Here is a 20,878-nt window from a genome sequence, read left to right as displayed (position 1 = left end):
AATTTAAAAATTAATCTAATTCTTTAGTGCTACCAGAAATACACCTCTAAAGTTTGGAGGCTTCCAGTAAATTCTAATATATTCTTTGGGTAATGCTTTGGCTTTTAGTTATGTCTCTTTTTGATTGTAACTGAATTAATGTATTTCAGCAGCAACTTAGAATTTATAGAACTTAAAGTTGTAAAAATATGATGATTTCTGAACATACTCATTACTAGGAAGGTGAGACCACTCAGTAAGTAAAGAAAGATATCTGATACCAAGCTGACAGCTTGCGCCATCCTTTGTGTTAGAAGGAGAGAACCAATTCTTGGGAAAGTTGTCCTCTGGCCTCCATGCAAAAACAAAACAAAACAAAACAAAACAAAAAAATGGCACACCCACTCACATAGACCGCAAGAGAAATTAACACAATATAATATGAAAAAGATATAGTATAGTTGAACATGTAGTAGTTGAATATGCCCTACACATCTTCTCCCATATAGTTTATATGACCTAGATCATCATAACACCTAATACAGTATAAATGCTGTGTTCCTAGTCACCATACTATGTTTAGGGAATGTCGTCTAGGTTTGTATGATTAATACTAACACAGCTATCATAGGCCTAATTACACTTTAGTTGTTTGTTTTTTTAGATTGGGATTGAAGGTATGTGTCACCACAACTAGCTCATGATTACATTTTTCATTTGTAGTATGGAACTCATAGATACAGAGAACCAGCTATATCTCTTCACATTTCCTTTATAGAAATATTCTAGTCTGCACGAAGACTCTATGTTGCTTTAGTTGACTAAGGAAAGCTAAAAGATAATGGTAATTGCAGTAGGTAACAGTCATTGTCGAGCTCTGTGTAGTTTCAAAATCACCAAGAGCATGTTGATAAAATATTACTTTGAAAAATGTTGATCCCTTAGAAACATTAAAACATATAAAACATGTAATTAAATCAGTAAAACTGAAAACAGAATCTGTGGTAAACATTAATGGCACTCTGTTAGTCTAGTTTTCAAGACACACACCCATGGTTCACATCTATTATAAAAAGGGATACCTGAATACTAGAGGCAAATGGATCTTAAGGGGATTCTTGATGTTTTTCATTTTGTTCATTTATTTCTTTGTGTGTGAGCATATATAGGTCAGAGCACGACTTTTAAAATTTGATTCAATTTTCCACCTTGTTGGTCCCCGGCAGGGGTGGATCTCAGGTCATCATGCTTGGGAGCAAATAAGTGTCTTTACCCTCTGAGCCGTCTCATCAGCATCACCCCATAGTGTCTTTACCCTCTGAGCCGTCTCGTCAGCATCACCCCTGTAGTGTCTTTACCCTCTGAGCCGTCTCATCAGCATCACCCCGTAGTGTCTTTACCCTCTGAGCTGTCTCGTCAGCATCACCCACATAGTGGTTCACAACCGTCTGTAACTACAGTTCCAGAGAAGCCAGTGCCCTTCGCCAGCCTGTCAGGCATCAGCCATGTATGTGTACATAGACATATAGGGAGACAAACACCCAAACATATTTTAATCTTTAAAAATGGTTAGAGAGATTATAGGGTAATATTGGCTCTCTTCACTTTTCAAATATTTGAAATAAGTGTAATGAAAGAAATCATAGTAAATATCCAGGTGCGTACCTACCTACCAGTAGTGCAATTGGATTGGTGTTAGAAGATAATGTAGGAAAAGTTACTGATTTTCTTAAACAAGTTTAATGTATTAATGTCTTTCATTTTCATTTTTCTCTTAGGAAGCCATCATACAAATAATGAAAATGAGGAAGAAAATTAGCAATGCTCAGCTGCAGACTGAATTAGTAGAAATTTTGAAAAACATGTTCTTACCACAGAAGAAAATGATCAAAGAGCAGATTGAATGGCTGATCGAGCACAAGTACATCAGGAGGGACGAGGCCGACATCAACACGTTCATATACATGGCGTAGCTGAGCACTGTGCCTCTGTTCGCGCAGATCCTGGAGCACCTGGACAGAAAGCTGTCCCAGTTTGAGCTGGAGGAAGGTTTATTTGGACTTTGATTACATAAATATTAAACTCTCTGCCTTACCTTACGAACGACTGTATTTTGCAGTCACATTAGTTAGCATGACGGCATTCATTCCCTTCATGTTGCACTCTTTAACAGCATGCTGTTTCGTGGAGAAGATCGCATTCATGGAGAGCGCCCATTGTGAACTTCAGAGTCAGTTCAGTTTTACCAACCAGGAGAAGTAATGTTTTGGAAGGGTGAGGGTAGGGTTCTTGTTGCTTCTTTTACCCCCTTTTTCCTTTTCAAAGGAATAGACTTGCACAAGGAAGGATATCAGATATTGCACTGAGAAAGGCTTTTAATCTTTTTTTTAATGCAATTAAAGCTAGAGGTAGCACTCTTAGCTTCTTGATGAAAAGAGTGAAATTGTCAACACCATGTTGGGAAAGGGCAGGTGTACTTGAGAAGACGGAGATGTAATATTATCAAGTTGTTTGTTAAACACTGCTTGCAGTTTGATAACTGGATTTAAATGGTGACCGGAAAATGGTATTAAATATTTCTATCTTACAATCCTGATTGTCATTAAGCAGGAGATTGCTGTTTTAGTTGTTTCTTGTTAAATGATACGGATTTGGGGTTTTCTTTCTAAGTCTTGTATGGTTGGAGAGCTTGTTTGAAAATATGAAGATTATAATGAATGTTGCTTCATTTGTTAAATTTATGAGTATAGGTAAGTCATTGATTGCATAATCAGAACCACAAAGCAAAAATGTTAAGTGTGTTACTAATACACTTAATCCTTATACACGTAATATCTATTATGCTGTGTCTAAATTTATTGAAAACTGCAGAAATATGCTCTGATACAGAACCGTGAGAAAATTGCTTTCTAAACCTGTAGCATAGAATTATTTGGTGTTTTGAAAGTGTTGTGATTAGGGATTTACCACCTCAGTTTTCTGGAAAGGCATTCTCTGATAAAGAGTAATTATTATTTGCCACCTATGAGGGAGAGAGGGTGAGATTAAGCCTGAGACCAGAGAAGCACTCAGAGTTGTTAGTCTTGATTTTTTTTTTGTTTTTGTTTTTGTTTTTGTTTTTTTTTTTTGGAGACAGTTTCTCTGTACCTTTGGTGCCTGTCCTGGAGCTCACTTTGTAGACCAGGCTGGCCTTGAACTCACTGTCTCTGCCTTCCCAGTGCTGGGATTAAAGGCGTGCGCCACCACCGCCTGGCCAGAGCTGTTAGTCTTAACATGAGCAGTAACCTTGCCAAATATGTACATATATATTTATATATTTTAAAAATAAACATTTTTAAAATGTTCAGAGGGCAACACTTACCTTGCTTCTCTCAGTTAATCTGGAGCGGTGACTCAGGACTTCACAGTGCAGTGAGTGGGAAGCTGGAAATTGAGGACTTGAGCAACTAAAGAGAGAATTATTCCCCATCAGGAACAGTGGCTCCGTGTGGATTTTTACTCATTGTGGTGCACGTTTCAAGTTTTCTAATTATTTTATAACCTTTGATGTTAAGTAATATTTTGAAATATGGTTTTGAAGCTAGCAGAAATTGGAGTGTTGAGAAGCGTACAGTATTATATCACCACAGTGTGCTGTGGACCTGCCTGCAGCCTCAGCAGCTGTGGCCCCTTCCTGGAAGGAAGGAGAATCTATGTCAGACATTTAAGGTTATGCTAATTATCGTCAAATGTCTGTTGTGATACTCATAGGAAGTTGGAAGTGCATGTGTGCTTACCGTCTCCCCTGCTGCTCTGCGGAGGCCGTGGCTAGAGCAGGTGTGAAGAGCGGCTCAGTGTCTGCTGCTTCCGCGTCGTGGATGGCAGCCGACATCGGCGCATCCAGAGTTCAAAGAGATAGTTTTATAATGACTGTGGCCCTTCTATTTAATAGTTTGGTGTTGGCAGATTTTCATGTCCCAATACCAGAATGCCAAAGGAGGAAACAATCAAGGGAAAAATTTTAGGCCATTTCTTAATGTTTAAGATTTGTCATTTTAAACCATAATTTTTCTTAGAACATCTTTGAAATTTCTAATCGCTTTGGTCATTTAAGAATGAGAGCTGTGATGTTTTGGTTTATAAAGGCAAACTTAATGCAAAGTGGGTAACACTAAATCCATAGCAAAGTTTTTTATTAAATTTTATAAATTTTTTAATAGTTAATTATGTCCTAATTGTATTTTGGGGAATGAACAGCAGTAAATACCACAGACTTAAAAGTTTTCATTCTTTTTTTAAAATATATATACAAAAGTGTAACTACTTTTTGGTGTTTATCAAAACTGTTTAGTTGACAAGGTGCCTATTGCCTATACCATTGTTGAGATTTTTGTTAAATGTTTTATCAATAGATTTGCTAATTAAAAATTCTGAAACAGATCTTAACCAGGAGTTTTCTGAAGGTTCAGAACCACCCTTACTGTTCCCTATCTGACCTCTCTCTTCTCCCTGCAGACTTTACTCTTGCTGTCTGAGCAGGGCCAAGTATTGCACAGGTAAGGGGAAGAAAAACCCCACCTCTCCCACCACCAAAGAGCCATTTTTAAATGAATAGTGTAGCAGGCTCAGTTTTGAGTACTTCCATCTATAAATGGTAACCTCATGCCAGCTCATGGCCAGATTAAGGAGACAGAACAGATTCACAGGCTGGAAAATGTGGAACACACTTTCCGCTCACAGTTAGACACATGTTAGACCATCGTTGTTCTAACAATTTTATAAGGATCCTCAAATTCTGAAGTCGCCCAGTTTTTACAATTACTGGAGGGGGTCCCTGAGTTTATCAACCTGTTCATTTAAATCTCTTGCTCTTACTTTGTGCGTAAATATTAAAGTCTCCAAAAAATGAAATGTTATCATTCTTATTTTTACTGTTCATTAAATTGAATATGATATCATTAGCCCTGCTCCAAGGGCAAATTTTTAAAATTCAGTCTAGGTGAAATACTTGCTAGTTTACAGAAAGATTTGCGATCATAAACTCAAGCTGGCTCTTCTGTTTTCATGGGAACGACTGGGCTGCTGCCACCAGTTCTTCCCAGTCACAGTTCTGAAAGAAACACTGTTTGAGAGCATCCCTGTCACCTACACTCCCGTGTGGTCTAGTTTATCCTCACGGTGTACACAGCTTGGGATGCGCACCACTACATACTGAGACGACACCAGTTTTACATGGGAGCAGCTTCTGTATGCAGCAGGCTGAAATATTTTGATGAACTGCTTACATTTGGATTTTATTTTTAAGTTGTATAATTTATTTTCTTGCAAAAATAAAAGTGTAATATAAATGCTTTCATCCAGAAAATCTTGTTGTTCTACTATAAGAGGTTTTAAAACAGTTAAGGTTTTTGCTAAGTTAGGAATAGTTTCATGTGCCTTTAATCTCAGTGTCCAGCGGCAGAGCAGGCATAGCCCTGAGTGTGCGCTTGCAAGCTCCAGACCAGTCAAGGCTACTCTGTCTTTAAAAATAATGAAAATCGTTTCAGTTGGGCAGTGATGCACCTATGTCATCTAACTACTTGGGATGTTGAGGTAGCTGGTGGTTCAAGGCTAGCATGTGTAGAACAGTGAGACTTTTCTCAGTGAAGAATGCTTAGTTCTGTTTTGTGGTATAATAATAAATTGTAGCCACTATAAATACCAGAAATAAGAGAGTTGGGTGGATGAATTCATGACTTCCTAATGGCTAGAATCTAAACCTAGTACCTTCGCTGAAATTAGGGGAGTCAAGAAGTAGGGGTGACTTGGGATTGAAGTTACAGAGAAGTAGAAGGTTCACCTGAACCAAAACAGGATTAGTAAGTAAGCTTAAATATTATGTTTCATTCACCAGCCCTTTCCAAAGCTTTGGCAAACTCCCAAGCATTTTGAGCTACTGAGCATTCTAGTCCTAAGGAACCCCCCACCACCCAAACAAACAGCTGCACAGTGAGCTAAATTGGAAGCTATCTTCCTTGTTAAGAGAACACAACCATAGCAACCGAATGGAGCTTAGAGGCAGGCAACATTGAAACAGCTGGATGGGCATAGGGTAGATATGCCTATTATGAAAGACAGAATTTGCAAGGAATAAATACAGGTCACTGTCACAGGTTTAAACAGATGGGCAGTCTGTAGCCGCACACTCCCCAAATCCCAGTACTTGAGAAGTGGATGAGCTCAGAGTTCTTAGTTATCTGGAGTTTGAAACCAGCTGGAGCTGCATAATACTCCGTCTCCAAACCAAAGGGTTAGCCCGGTGGCGCAGCGGGCAAAGGCATTGCTGTGAAGCCTGATGGCCTGTGTTCAGTTCCCACAACTTACGTAGAAGTGGGACCAGGGACTCCAGGCCGCAAAGTTACCATCGGATTCCACAACTGCACTATATGATCACAGACTAATAATACAGACTTATTCGTTTTTGGAAAATGGAATTTATGGATAGAAGGCCTGTCCATTATTTATACATACAGTCATTTCTAAAGACTAAAAAGGTAACACCTTTCTCCCAACAACAGAATCCTGGTAATGTCAAGTGGGCTAGATTAACCAGTTAATCTATTTTTGTGAGATAGGGTCTTTTCTTGTAGCCCTTGCTGTACTGGAACTCACTAGACCAGGCTGGCTTTGAATTCAGATCTGCCTGCCTCCTGAGTGCTGGGATTGAATGTGTGTACCACCACACCCGGCTTAATTTTTTTATTCACAAGATTTTTGAGGGGCTTGTGGCTCATTTGCTGCTTTTCCGTAGGTCTTGGGTCTGATTCCCAGCACCCACCTGGTGGTTCACAACCATCTGTAGCTGATTTCCAAGGCTCCCATGTCCTCTGTTGACCTCCATAGCCACAAGGCATTTGGTGAATATATATACATGCAGGCAAAACACTCATACATAAAAAAAAATTTTTTTAATCACAGAGGTCTTAAGTAAATAATGAACTTTAAGGTCTTAGAAAAATAGCATTATCAAAACCATCAGAAAAATAGAACAAGGGCTGGAGAGATGGCTCAGTGGTTAAGAGCACTGACTGCTCTTCCAGAGGTCCTGAGTTCAATTCCCAGCAACCACATGGTGGCTCACAGCCATCTATAATGAGATCTGGCTCCCCCTTCTGGCATGTGGGCACACATGGAAGGAATGCTGTACACATAATTAATAAATATTTTAAAAAAGAAAAATAGAACAAGGCAGAAATGAAAATTCCCATACAGGGAAGGCCAAGGCAGTGGTATCACTGCAAGTTCAAAACCAGCCTGGTCTGCAGTGAGTTCCAGGCCAACCAAGGATACACAGGAAAACCTTGTCTTAGTAAAACAGCCTGAAACAAATCAAAAATGGCAAACTCTAAGTGGAAACAAATAAGAACAAAGAATCAACACTATTTCTATGAAAAGAAAAATGAACAGGAATGACAACTTTCCAGCTGAATTGGTCAAAAAAGAAAATCTAAGTGAAATTATAGCTGAAAAGAAATGTTACAAATTAGAAAGTCTTGAATTAGATAAGTTTATAGACAACTATGACCTCCCAAAACTAAATGAAAAGAATGTAAGCATAACAATAAGGTTGAAGTCATAAGGAAATGAAAGGAGAGAGCCTACTCCAGCAAGTTTTCCTCTGACCTCCACATGTGTGCTGTGGGACATCCATCCCTTCTCTGACCAGAACAACACACACCCCAAAATCAACCAAACAAAATAACAAAAGACAACTTGCAGATGTAGCTTAGCACAATACTTACCTAAACTATGTGACGACTATATATAGATTATATGAAGTCCTAGATTCAATACCCACCTGTATCCCCAGCAATCCAGAGGTGTAGGTGGAGGAGTTCAAGGTCATCTTTGATCTACATAATGGGTTTGAGACCTTCCTCGACTACCTGAGACTGTTTAAAAAGCAAAATAAGTGGGGATTATGGCTCAGCAATTAAGAATACTTGACGTTCTTACAAAGGACATGGGTTCAGTTCCCAAAACACACCAGGCTATTCACAAGTGCCTGTAACTTCAGTTCCAGGGGTTTTGCTGCCCTCTACTGCCCTCCTCAGGCACCTGCATGCTCACAAATGCAGCAGTGTACATACATATACACTTACTTATGCCTTACCCTCAATAGGGCTGAGGCATGTGCAAAGTGCTTGCTTCACAAGAAAGAGAATCTGAGTTTAGAGCCTCAGCACCCATGTGAAAAGCCAGGTATGCTGGCCCTTGATTGTATTCCCAGTTCTGTGGATGGGTCGGGGAGAAGGAGTGGAGGCAGACTTATTGGTCAGTCATTCTAGTGAGCTCCAGGTGCAATGACAGACCCTGTCTTTAAAAAAGAAAAAAGGCAGTGGTGTCACGTCTTTAATCCCAGCACTCCCGACGTGACAAGGGATCTCTGAGTTCAAGGCCACCCTTGTCTACAGGCAAGTTCCAGAGCAGGCAGAGCTGTTACCCAGAGAAACCCTGTCTCAAAACAAACAAAAATAAGACAGAGAGCCACAGGAGTCATCCGAGTGACTCACAGCAGTGCATACAACTACATACACCAAACAGGTTGGTTTAAAGTAAATTGTTCAAGTTGTATGTTACCATACTTTCTAAGTGGAAATTAACATAAAGGAAAACGAATATTACAAGTCAGAAAGATTTGCTATCCTCAGCTGAAGACTGAAAGTCTGAGCTAGGCATGGTGGGACATGCTTTTAATCCTAGCACCGGGGAGGCAAAGCCAGCCTGGGCTACATAGTGAATTACAGTACAGCCAGAGCTGCATAGCAAGCCAGACCTTGTCTAAAAACAAACAAAACCCCAAACGAAACAAACCTCTAATGTCAGCAATGGGTTCCACAAATGTGAGAATAATTATCACTTAACATCAATAAATACATAGAGGGTTTTTGTTTTACTTTGCTTTAATTGTTTCTGAGACAGGTTCTCCAATCGTTGTTCTGGTTGTTCTGGAACTCGCCACGTGGACCGGGCTTGTCTGGAACACCTCACAGACCCACTTCCTCTCTCCTGAGTGTTTGCCACCACACCCAGCCTGCAGAGGGTTGTGGAAGTTGATTTCATCTTATTCAATGAAGTTTAGATAGTAACATGCATTTTATTTCGCATCCGTCGAAAAACTTCAAAACTCTCTTAACGTAATTGGTTTATTTGTGTTATAAATGTATAAAATTGGATTACTGGTAACATTTACCAATATCCATTGTCTGGGCAAACACAGTCACACGGTCAGGTGCAGCTAAGTGAATGGAAAGTCTTGAGCTGTAAGGGAAATCACCGGCGTCCGGAGGTCAAAAACAGTTCAAACTGCTCCAGCCAGGTGTCAAGCCATGTTGGTCTTGGTCAGTAGTCAATTTGTCCCGGACGGTTTCTGCCCAGCGCCAGGGCCCGCCCCCTGACTGCGGGCCAATCCCTGCCAGCGCAGCGACCTCGGACTGCTATTGGAGGAGAGGGTCGGGGCGGTTTCCGCCCCGACGTCTCGGATCTGAGGTGGGAAGCGGAGGCCTCGGCCCGTTTCTCTGCCCTTGACAGCCCTTCGCGTCACCATGGCTGCCCTGGCGGCTCTGCGCGGCGGCGTCCGCCGGTCTCTGCTTCGCGGGCTGCTGCAGGTGAGCGGGGTCAATTCCGGGGGGCAGCCTGCCGCCGGCCGTCCAAGGTTCCGCCCTCCGTCAAGGCCCGGGCAGAGCCACCGGGGTGAAGTGCTCGCGGGCGACGGCGCTCACCACGCGTGCCCCGGGGCCGTGTGTGTCTCCGGGTCCGCCTGTGCTGCTGTCACACCTGCCTGGACCTGGCCACGCGCGATCCCAGGCTGCAGAGAGTCGAGCCTCTTTACAGGCCCAGGAGTTTCGGAGACGTTCCTTAAAGTCATAAATACTTATGAATTTATTGGGGAGAGTGAGTTTATTGTCCCTCCCCCCCTTTTTCTTTAAATCTGGTAGCTAATCATTGATTTAATTATCGATCTTATCAGAACTGAGGCACTATGTGACAATCAAAAGATACTATACAGCCGCTCCTTAAAACTAACAAGATGGCTACTTAGACACTACAAGAAATAAAATATATTTGGAGCGATTGCCTCTTTTCTGGTTATGGTGTTTGGGAAACACGATAGTGACAGAACTTTGCAATGTTGCATTCCAGAAAACGCTTGACAGTTTTAGGAATGGGTGAGAAACTCCACAATATAGTTGTGAAGTTTGGCGTTTCCAGTTTGATTGCAATAGGAAGCTTTGAAATCCACCTACGTTCTACGAGCCTGCAGTTGGGTCTGGACGGTTGCCGTTTTTGTTTCTGTAACAATCAGGGTTCATGGAACTGGGTAGTTCTGGCAATGGACGCTGAAGGAGAGCAGTGCTCTGCGAGAGGTTGCCAAAGAACACTGCAGGCACGAGGGCCGTGGCCTGAGGGTGGGAGCGGAGGGAAAACAACCATAAAATTAATCTTACCACCGGAGTTGCTGGTGTTTGCATTGCCAGCCGCTCCACAGGTGGAGGCGAGAGGAGCTTGAGCTCAAGGTTCCAACCCACGTGGGCAATTTGGGAATACCCGGGCTCGGAAAGATAAAAAAGTTAAATTAAATCCTGAATGACTGAGATAATTGGAAAGCCAGAAGGACAGTTTATTGTCTATTCTGGAGATGGGCAGTACCTCACCTTTAAAATAAATGTTCCCGGAAAAGACACTGGTGTTTTTCCTCCTAATCCTGCCTTTTCCTCTTCCCCTTCTGCTATCTTTTCTCCTTCCTTCCCCTCCTCTTTTCTCTCTTCCCACTTGGGTTTACTGTGTAGGTCAAACTGACTTTGAACTCCCCTCCCCCGTTTCAGCCTCTGGATTACCTGGGATTGAAAGAGCAGGCCATCATGCCCGGCAGTTCTTGATTAGTTTGTTAGTGTCTTTGGGGTGGCTAGAGAAATTACAGAGAAGTCCGGTTAACTGAGATTCCGAATAATGTTGCCTTGATGAGTTAGATGAGCCAGGTACTTGAGGTGTGTCGAAACAAAAGTGCAGAACAAAAGTGTCCATCACCAAGAGCAAATACATTCAGCATGAGAATGGTAAACCCACAGGGCCGTGGAATCCACATGGAAAAAGCCGAGGCAGAGGGATTGTGCATTTGAGACCATCCTGGGCTGCATAGTGAGAGCTTGTCTCAGAATAGTGCAATCAGAATGATCGAAGTATAGGAGTTTGAAGGAAGGATTGCTGCATAGGATCAAATGCATTTTAAGGGTCACTGAGTCTCTATCAGTCCCAGCTTTGGGGTCTTCTCTATATTCTGCAACTCTGGGTCTTAGTGACCTAAGTGTGCCTTTCCAGCACTGATTGCTATCCTGTGGTCCGGGCTCCTTTTACTACCTGTAGATTATGTAGTGCATGCCATGGGCTTCCCATGGTCTCTACAATACACGCTCTTCCTGCCTCACATCCTGAGTACTGGAATTAGCAGTCAGGTGCTGCCATGTGTTTGGGATCCCATCCAAGTTCTCCAGTCCAGTTCACTTTGTTAAACTCTAGAAATGACCTAGTGGATGCCAGTTCAATTAAATTGAGCAACCATTTATTTAAACACAGAAATCCCTGTCTGAAAAGAATTTTCAATAGTCTCTGCTGTGTTGTAGAATGGAATCTGACCTTTTACCCATTACATGGGCTCTTTAACCTTTGCTTTGAATACACACGAATCAACAAACTTTTTATGGGACTTTGTCTGTCTGTCCTTTTTTAACACCAGTCTCATGTAACCCATGCTGGCCTTGAACTTCTGGTCCCTTTTCCTCCATTTCTTAAGCACTGAGATTACAGGAATGTGCCTCCATGCCTAACATACTGGGCAGGGTTTTACACTTACTTTAATATACAGGATTTACCGGTAAATTTTTTTGTGTCTCCGGTTATACCTATCCCTACAAAGGGACAATAAAAAAATTAGTGTCACTGTTGACAGGCTTGACCAGCGAAGCAGATAACCACTGGTCAACCAGCGATGCAGTGCTTTGGTAAGAGGTTCCTGGGACCTGTTATTACTTTAGTAAGGTAGAGATTTAGTAGTTCAGATGCCAAGAGTAGAGGCTCTAGAGGACAGGACTTGTCCTTGGCTTACTTCATGACTTCAGATGCTGAGTTGGCCAGGGTTCAAACTGCTGTCCGTGAAAGGAGACCTGCAGTTCCCATGGCTACTCCTGACATTAAAGGTATTCCAGATCCTGTGTTCAGCTCTTCCATACCCTGACAGCAGCCACACAAGCTGTTGCCTGTCCTCTTTATACACAGCCGCATTCAGCTCTTTTGTTTTGTTTTTGTTTTTAAGATTTATTTGTTATCTATACAGTGTTCTGCCTGCATGTCTGCCTGCAGGTCAAGAGAGGCCACCAGATCTCATTACAAATGGTTGTGAGCCACCATGTGGTTGCTGGGAACTGAACTCAGGACCTCTGGAAGAGCAGCCACTGAGCCATCTCTCCAGCCCCCTACATTCAGGTCTTTATGCACTGGCTATGGTGTTGGTAGCAAAGCCATCTGTGAGTGGCTGAGGGTGGCATGGGCAGAATCTGACCTTTCCCGTGTCTCTATCTACCTCTGCAGTGTCAGCTCACAGGCCGTGCTACTTCCACATGCTCCTTTTTCCCCTTAACCTGAGGACTGACATTAGGGCCTCAGCAAGCTTCTCCCACTTAGGTCTGCTCCCAGCCTTGCCCTCTGCTCTTTCTGAGTTACGTTTCCAGCCTGTAAGGCAGTAGGCTGCAGTCACTCCTGGCTCTTGGTTTTGCTTCTTTCTTAAGGCATCACTGGGATTTTGTTTTTCAGCCTTGTTAGTAAACATCAATCTTTGTTGTGGTCTCGTTTAGCACCTGCAGCCCTCACGGAGATAAGAAGTAAACAAAATCATGTCTTGTAACTCACCATATAGTGGGAAGACAGTAGGGCCATCTCAAGTTCAAGTTATATCATGGAGGAGCAGTAAGAATGTGCACAGATCAAATAAAATAAATCTAAAAAGAGAGATGGCTCAGTGGTTAAGAGCAATGACAGCTTTTGTGGAGGATCAGGGTTTTGTTTCCAGCACCGATATGGTAGCTAACAACCATCTGTAACTTCTGTTCCAGGGTATCTGACACCTTCTGATTTCCTGGGCACCAGGCATGCATGCTGTGCACATAAAACATGGTCAAAACACATGCACACACATGCACAGCCACCCACTCATATACACCACAAAAGAGAAGAAGAATGTGTGTAGGTTACTATGGAAGCAAGATGGAAGTCCCTCCTCTGCGGGGTCTGGTTGAGTAGGGTCCCTGGGTTGGCTGTGAGGCTGAGCTGTGCTTGCCTGAACTGGTTTTATTAATTTAGTACATATTTATTACGTAGTGTTCAGTGTTGCTTCTTCAATTGTAATTAATTTTGAGACAGTCTCACTATGTAGCCCACGCTGACCTCCGTCTTGTACTTTCTCTGCCCCTGCTTCCCAAGTCCTGGGATCTCAGGCATGTTCCAGCATACTGAATTCTGTCATTCATTCTTCAGAATTTTGATGCTGGGATGTATTGGTGAAGAAGAGCCACAGTCCTGGTCTCAGGGTGATTGCATTTTGTTTGGGGGAGGACCAAGGGATGATAACAATATTCAATACATGATGATGTCAACATAAGAAAGAGTTAATAAATAGAGGTCAACTTTGTTATATCAATTATCTAGACACAGGTTCTGACTGTAACTTAAGCTATGCTAGAACTTACTATAGAGCCCAGCTAGCTTTGGACTTAGGATCCTCCCACCTCTACTTTCCTAGTGCTGGAATAACATGTGTGCTATTATCCTTGGCGGCCCAACTTTTAAAAGTAATTAAAGAAGATCATGTAGGGTTTGTCATTTGTGCTTAGATATGAAGAACAAAAATAAACCAGCTGGGCCAGAGAGATGGCTCAGTGGGTGAAAGTGGCAACCTTAGTTCAGATCCCTGGACTCAAATGCTGGATGTGGTGGTGCACATCTGTAATCCCAGCCCTCCCTCAGTGAGATGGGAGATGCAGATAGGAGAATCGCCAGTTCTTGGGTCAGCCATAGCAGCAGAAACCAGAGACCCAACCTCAGTCAGGTAACTCCAGATGACTTTCACATGTGTGCCATGATAACTGCGTGCACATGTGTGTGTGTGTGTGCGCACGTGCACAGACACACACAATGTCTAACTTAAAAAAAAAGAAGCTGCACATGGTGACACACACCTTTAATCCCAACACTCAGAAGGCAGAGTCACTTTAAGTTTGAGTTCAACCTGGGCCACATAGTGAGTTTCAGTCCAGCCAAGACCCTGCCACAAACAAAAGAAAAACCCCAAATAAAGTTAGCCCACATGATTTACTGTGAAGTACTCAATAAAAACAGGCTGGTATTTCCCAAAGAAGGAAGGAGAGTCCAGTGTTGCTGAGGTTGAAAAGATTGTAGTTAAACATTTATTTTTTCGGCCGGGCGGTGGTGGCGCACGCCTTTAATCCCAGCACTTGGGAGGCAGAGGCAGGCGGATCTCTGTGAGTTCGAGACCAGCCTGGTCTACAAGAGCTAGTTCCAGGACAGGTTCCAAAACCACAGAGAAACCCTGTCTCGAAAAAACCAAAAAAAAAAAAAAAAAAAAAAAACATTTATTTTTTCTAAATAGATAGAATTATCTTTTTAGTATAGGTAAATGTATAGATAGTGATAGAGTATACAAGTGCATAAGGTATACCACTGTTTTCTGCTACATACCAAGAATGGTGACTGGAGCCACATACATAAACATGGATAAATGTTCACACTTATTACTGTATGCAAGTGTTTCATAAAACAGCTTTGCATGTGCATATGGACTGCCACTTACTAAACAAGACAGCTGTCATGTGGAGGGATATCAGGACTGATAACTATAGCCAGCCGTGTCTGGGTCTCACAAGGCTGCTGTGCAAAGTCTCTGAAGTGTTATTTGATTTTGCTCCACAGACAGTGTTGACCTTGCTCAGAGTTAACAGTGGTAAACTGGCAGAGATAACAGGAACCAAGGGTAAGGAGACATTGCAGGCAGTATGGGTAATGTCAGAGTTCACTGTAATGTGGGCTAGGGATATGTTTATTTAAATTTTTAGGCTAAAGGAGTCGGACAAGAGTGTAATTACATGCGTATGGAATGATCCAGAAGGAAGAGGAAGAAAGGATGCACAATAGGAAAGCATGCATGTGGCACAAGAGTCACAGTGGACACACAGGGACCATCAGTGAAAATGGACTAGACATTTGCAAGAGAAGACAGAGTAAAATGGGCACAACCCCCTTTACAGTAGCTAAGGGGGGTGGTACTGGGATTAGAACCAGGGCTTCCATATACCAAGCACACTCTGCCACTAAGTACGTCAGAACTGTTTGAAGAGATAGAATACACAAATTCTTGGACATTCAAGGACAGGAAATGGGTGCAGCTGGCTTTATTAGACCCTAAGTAGAAACTCACTGACCATGGAATCCCCTGCCTCTCGCAGAGCGCCAAGCCCCCATTTCTCGAGTATGCTTGTGCTTTTCCTTTCATTCTCTACTTCCTGTGGCTTTTCTCTCTGGGATCCAGCCTCCTCTTCTCCTCTTTCTTCTTCTTCTTCTTCTTCTTCTTCTTCTTCTTCTTCTTCTTCTTCTTCTTCTTCTTCTTCTTCTTCTTCTTTTTAAAGATTTTATTTATTTATTATGTATACAACATTCTGCCTCCATGTATGTCTGCATGCCAGAAGAGGGTGCCAGATCTCATTACAGATGGTTGAGAGCCACCATGTGGTTGCTGGGAATTGAACTCAGGACCTCTGGAAGAGCAGCCAGTGCTCGTAACCACTGAGTCATCTCTCCAGCCCCCAGCCTCTTCTTTTATGTGGTGTTAGCTGGCTGAGGTCTGACTGCCTTCAGCCCCTCAGTGATTCAGGTTAATACCCATTGCCAACTGGCCAGGCTCTCAGGGTGCCAGCCAGGTAAGTCTGGTCCATTCTTGGTGTCATCAGCTCTGCTCAGAGCTGGGGATGGAGTTGTCTTGGAGGGACTTAAGGTGCCCCTTCGAGAGGAAGAGTGTGGCTGGTAGCAATGACTGGCATCTTTATCATACCAGAATTTTCATTCAGAGTTGTATTGAAGACAGTGTGATTACATGGAAATAACAGCCTGATTTCCATATGTAGAGGGTGTGTTTGTAGAGGATAGCCATGAAGCAGATGCACTTGGGCCTTGCCCACACATTTGTTTTTTGGTCATGGCTGAATGCACTGTCACTTAAGGGTCGTGTAAAGCTCAGGAGAGTAAAACATTTCCTAACGTAATGACAGTCTTTAAGAAGTACATGGCCAGGTTTGATATCACACCTGTAATCTTAGAACTTGAGGGTCTGAAGTAGGGGGATCTTAATTTTAGTTCTTACCTGGACTATAAAGATAGTAAGACCTTATCTAAAACAATTTTTTTTTAAAAAAGGTAGAGATAGTAGCTGTTTCATTTCAGAGTTGGAATAAACACAGGTCAATTTGATAGTAACTAATGCTATCTATGTATTGTGTTCCTATCAGATTTAAACAGTAGGATGAAACATGCTTTTCAGTGGAGCCCTAGCCTAGGGTTTGAAGACCATTGCTCAAACCAAGGAATCTTTCTCCTTTGAACCCCAGGGTAGCTTGCTTATGGTGCTATTCTTGTAGTTCTTATCAAACTCTAAGGAATATGTTCAGGCAATTTCAACATTTCTTCTTTACAAGCTTGCTTTGCGGCCGAAGGTCCATGGTGACCACTCTCAAAATGCCTTCTTCAGGGGAATGAGCGCAAGTGCTTTGCTGACCAGGAAGAATCAAATCGTTTTGCGCGTGTTGGTCATCTCCCCACGACACAAAGACTGTGAAAACCTCTTCAAAGCAGAGACACATTGAAATTTTGTGACGTTAACATTTTAAAATCAAATCTAGACTAAGTTGTTTGCATAGCAGAGTTGATTGTGAGGCATTTCCCATCATATTCTCTCACGCTCTCATTGAGAAAACCACTGCTGTGGAGCCACTTCTGTCGTGAAAAGTATGCCCGGGTCAGGCTGCCTTCGTACACACTTCTGTCATTCAAACACTGTGAAAACCAGTTTGGTTCCATGGCTGTTCCTGTTTATAACTCCATTGTTAAACTTATGTTTAATTTATTCTAAGTTTTCAATGAAAAGTTTTAGTTATCTGCGTTCAGTTAGGACAGAGTGTTTGTTTAATCTGTGAAAGGCTAAATTCTTGGATCACCTGTAAGTCCAGACTTTTGTGGGCTATTTAGTGCTCTTTCCATGAGCTATAACTGTGGCTATCAGTTGATGTGTGACTGTATGCTGCTGCTTTTGAATATTAGGCTTGTTGACTTCATGTCCAGCTTCAGATCAGCTAGGGCTTTGAACTCTGCCCTACATTTTCAGAAATATCTTTGTTGACATTGTTTCTACAAATAGCCTGGACAGAATTTAGATGTCTTTCTTTCTGTTCCTTTGAGTATGGTGCTGAGGACCAACCAGAACCTCACACATGCCACTGACTCATACTCTAGCCCCCTCTTTTACTTCTTAAGAATTATCTGGCAAAATAGGCCATATTGTATGACATTTGTTTGCCTTGTGTAAATCAAGAGACACTTGCTGGAAGGTCTTGGGGAGTAATGGCAAGTTTTACTTAATTTTTTAAAAATGGATTTTTCATACAGTAGTCTTTTAAAAGAAAATTTATTATTATTATTAATTATTAATTATTATTATTATGTGTATGTGCTGGTGCCTGTGGAAGTCCTAAGAGGATTTTGGATCTCCTGGAACTGGAGTCAGGTAGTTCTGAACCACCCAGTGTGCATGCTAGAACCCAGCCTGGGTCCTCTGAAGGAGTAGCCTCTGACCCGCAATCTCCTGCCTACTAAAAATGCAAACAATGAGAACTGTGGACCTCTAATATTACATAATTGAGAACTTAGATATAACTTAAATTATATTTTACTCAAGAGGCTGAAGCAGGAGGAGGGAGGTGTGTGTTCAAGGCTACTCTGGGTCTCAGTGAATTTGAGGTCAGCCTGGGCTATATAGGAGGGTGCTTTTCCAAAAATGTAGCCCACGACTAGAGATGTAGTTCAGCTGCTAGAGTGTGGTGTCTGAGAGAGTATGATAGCGTGGTGTGCACAAAGCCCTAGGTCTGACCCCATCTCTGAAGCCCAGGTGTGGGTGCTCAGCCTGTTATCTCAGCATTTTGGAAGCAGAGAGGCAGGAGAATCAGAAGTCAGAGTCGTCTCTTACTGTACGGTGAGTTTAAAGCCAGCCTAGTTCCCGTGATTGTCTCAAAACCAACACCCTCAAAACAAACCCACCGAACAAAGTCGTTAAATTGTAGTAAGTATTTACCTTATTATTAGGAATCTTTTTGTTGTTGTTATGTTTACTTAAACAGTTTTAAGGGCTGGAAAGATAGCCTAGTGGTTAAGAGCTCTGACTGTTCTTGTAGAAGAACTGAGTTCAGTTCCTAATATCCCTACGGCAGTTCACAACTATCTATGTCTCCAGTCCCAGGGGCTCTGATACCTTCTGTCCTTCACTGGCACTGCATGAAGGTGGTACACAGACATACATGTAGACAAAAACCATACACATGAAAATAAATAATATTAAAAATATTTTTTAAATGGCAGTTTATCAGAAGTTAAAATTTATATTTCTAATGAACAGCTTATCAGAAAAGTAATATTTATTGTAACCATTTTCTTTATGATTTATAAAAATGGTGTATATAGATTGTGTAAAACTTGGAAATAAAAGTGTAAGAATGAATAAAATCACCTTAATTCTATTATTGCTAATAAAATTAATGGATGAATTTTAAAATATTGTAACATAAATATTTATCTTATAGGAAGGAAGACGCCTGGAGCGAAGTTATGCATCCAAACCCACTTTGAATGTAAGTATACATTTAAAAAGCACCATATAGTTTCAAGAACTTAAAGCAATGTTGCCAGTAGAAACACACATGTTGCTAGGCATGGTGGCCCATGCTTGCAGCGTGAGCTCTCAGGAAGGTGAGGCCAGAGGCCCTATCTCCAGCAAACCTACCAAAGCATATTTGCATATATTTAGGTCTTGAATGTAATTGACAATTAACAAGGTTATGCAGTTAGGGAAAGCTAACAGTGCACATACTAAGTTCCTGCATTATCACATTCATTCAGTCCGTGAGTAATTCTCTATAATCCACTATAAAACAGTTTTCTCTAAAACTGTGGAGTAGCTGGGCGGTGGTGGCGCACCCCTTTAATCCCAGCACTTTGGAGGCAGAGGCAGGAGGATCTCTGTGAGTTCAAGACCAGCCTGGTCTACAAGAGCTAGTTCTAGGAGAGGCTCCAAAGCTACAGAGAAACCCTGTCTCAAAAAAACCAAAACCAACCAATCAAACAAACAGAAATCCTGTGGAGTAGTCTTCCTTTATTGTGATGAGCCCCCATTGCATTGTGGGTGGTGCAATGCAGTGGACATGGGGGATTTGACAAGATTGGGGCTGGCTGACTGCTTGGGGTAGACCAGAAGGGTCTCTACTTCATTCCCTAGTTGCTGCTTTCTGCCTTTGTCTATAAGTTCCCAAAGTGACACCAATTCTTTCCATCCTTTTCACAATCTCACGTTTAGTAGGAGATTGTAGAATCCAAATGTGAGAAAAATGTGTTTCATAGTATTGATGAGGACTTTCATCTACCTTTTCTTATTTTATAGTTTAGGATATTATGGTTCTGGCTGTGTCCTAATTCGTACTGTCCCAGGTAGCATACACATCTGGATTGTTAACCCAGAGTGTTTGTCAGTAAAGGAGCATTTAGTTAGCGTTGTTTATTTTTTATTTAAAAATTAATAGCACTGGAAAAATGACTGAGTAGCTAAGAGCATTTTCTGACTGGGCAGTGGTGGCGCACGCCTTTAATCTCAGCACTTGGAAGGCAGAAGCAGGCGGATCTGTGTGAGTTCGAGGCCAGCCTGGCCTACAGAGTGAGTTCCAGGACACAGAGAAACCCTGTCTCGAAAAACCAAAAAAATTAAAATAAAAAATAAAAAAGAGCATTTGTTGGTCTTACAGAAGACCTGAATTTAGTTCCCAGTATTCAAGTTAGTAGTTTTAAAACTACTGTTGCTAGATAAGGTGAGGAGGCAGAGGGGGCAACTCTGATTTCATGGCCAGTCAGCACTACCTATCAAGTTCCATGCTGGCCAGTTATGTGTCATAGAAACAAAACAAAGAAAGGAAGAAAAGAAAATCAAAAACAAAACCAAACTCTATTATCTGGGGTTTATGCATGCATGGTGCATGTGTGTTGATATGTATGCACACATGCACTCTTGTGTGTACATATACATGTGGAAGTTAGAGGACAACCTTGCAGACTTTTTTCCTGAGCTCAAACTCAGGTTATAAGGTTATAAGGTTGAAAGTCCTTTACCTGCTGAGCCACCCTGACTGCCCCAGGTTTTAAAGCTTTGACTAAGCAAAACTGGAACTTAAGCTTCTGGCCTTAAACCTCCCAGAGAGAAGTGGGAGGGATTTTTATGTCTGCTTTAGAATTTGCCTTAATTTCTTCCTCCACGTTGCTCATTCTCTCATTGTGTCGCCCCCGTATCCTGCCCCCCAGCCACTGTGGATTGAGCCCAGGGCCGTGTGCCTGCTAGACAATCACTCTACCCCTGAGCGATACCCAAGTCTTGTCTTTGTGGTGTGCCATGGTGCTTTCCAGCTGCTCAAATATTATTTTAATCCTTGCTAACTATTCATAAGTGGTCTGAGTATGAATGTTAATAAATGAAACAGGATTTGAATATGCTTATGCTAATTTTTACCTTTTT

At 42.0% G+C, this 20,878-nt stretch overlaps 2 protein-coding genes across 2 annotated transcripts in view; both read left to right on the top strand.

Moving 5' to 3' along the window:
• The window catches only part of Cul5 (cullin 5), a 48,197-nt gene extending 42,888 nt beyond the window's left edge, over positions 1-5,309 (top strand). The window contains exon 19 of the mRNA XM_057767040.1: positions 1,758-5,309. Coding sequence (XP_057623023.1) covers positions 1,758-1,952 — 195 coding nt within the window. The 3' untranslated portion in view covers positions 1,953-5,309. The remainder of the gene's footprint in view (positions 1-1,757) is intronic.
• A 4,160-nt stretch (positions 5,310-9,469) lies between these two features.
• Positions 9,470-20,878, top strand: part of Acat1 (acetyl-CoA acetyltransferase 1) — a 28,012-nt gene continuing 16,603 nt past the window's right edge. The window contains exons 1-2 of the mRNA XM_057766339.1: positions 9,470-9,605; positions 18,906-18,953. Of these exons, the coding sequence (XP_057622322.1) occupies positions 9,543-9,605; positions 18,906-18,953 (111 nt within the window). The 5' untranslated portion in view covers positions 9,470-9,542. The remainder of the gene's footprint in view (positions 9,606-18,905; positions 18,954-20,878) is intronic.

The sequence above is a fragment of the Chionomys nivalis genome, chromosome 4 (genome assembly GCF_950005125.1).
Source record: "Chionomys nivalis chromosome 4, mChiNiv1.1, whole genome shotgun sequence".
NCBI lineage: Eukaryota > Metazoa > Chordata > Mammalia > Rodentia > Cricetidae > Chionomys > Chionomys nivalis.
The sequence above is the reverse complement of the archived record's forward strand: the minus strand, read 5'-3'. Positions and strand labels throughout refer to the sequence as shown.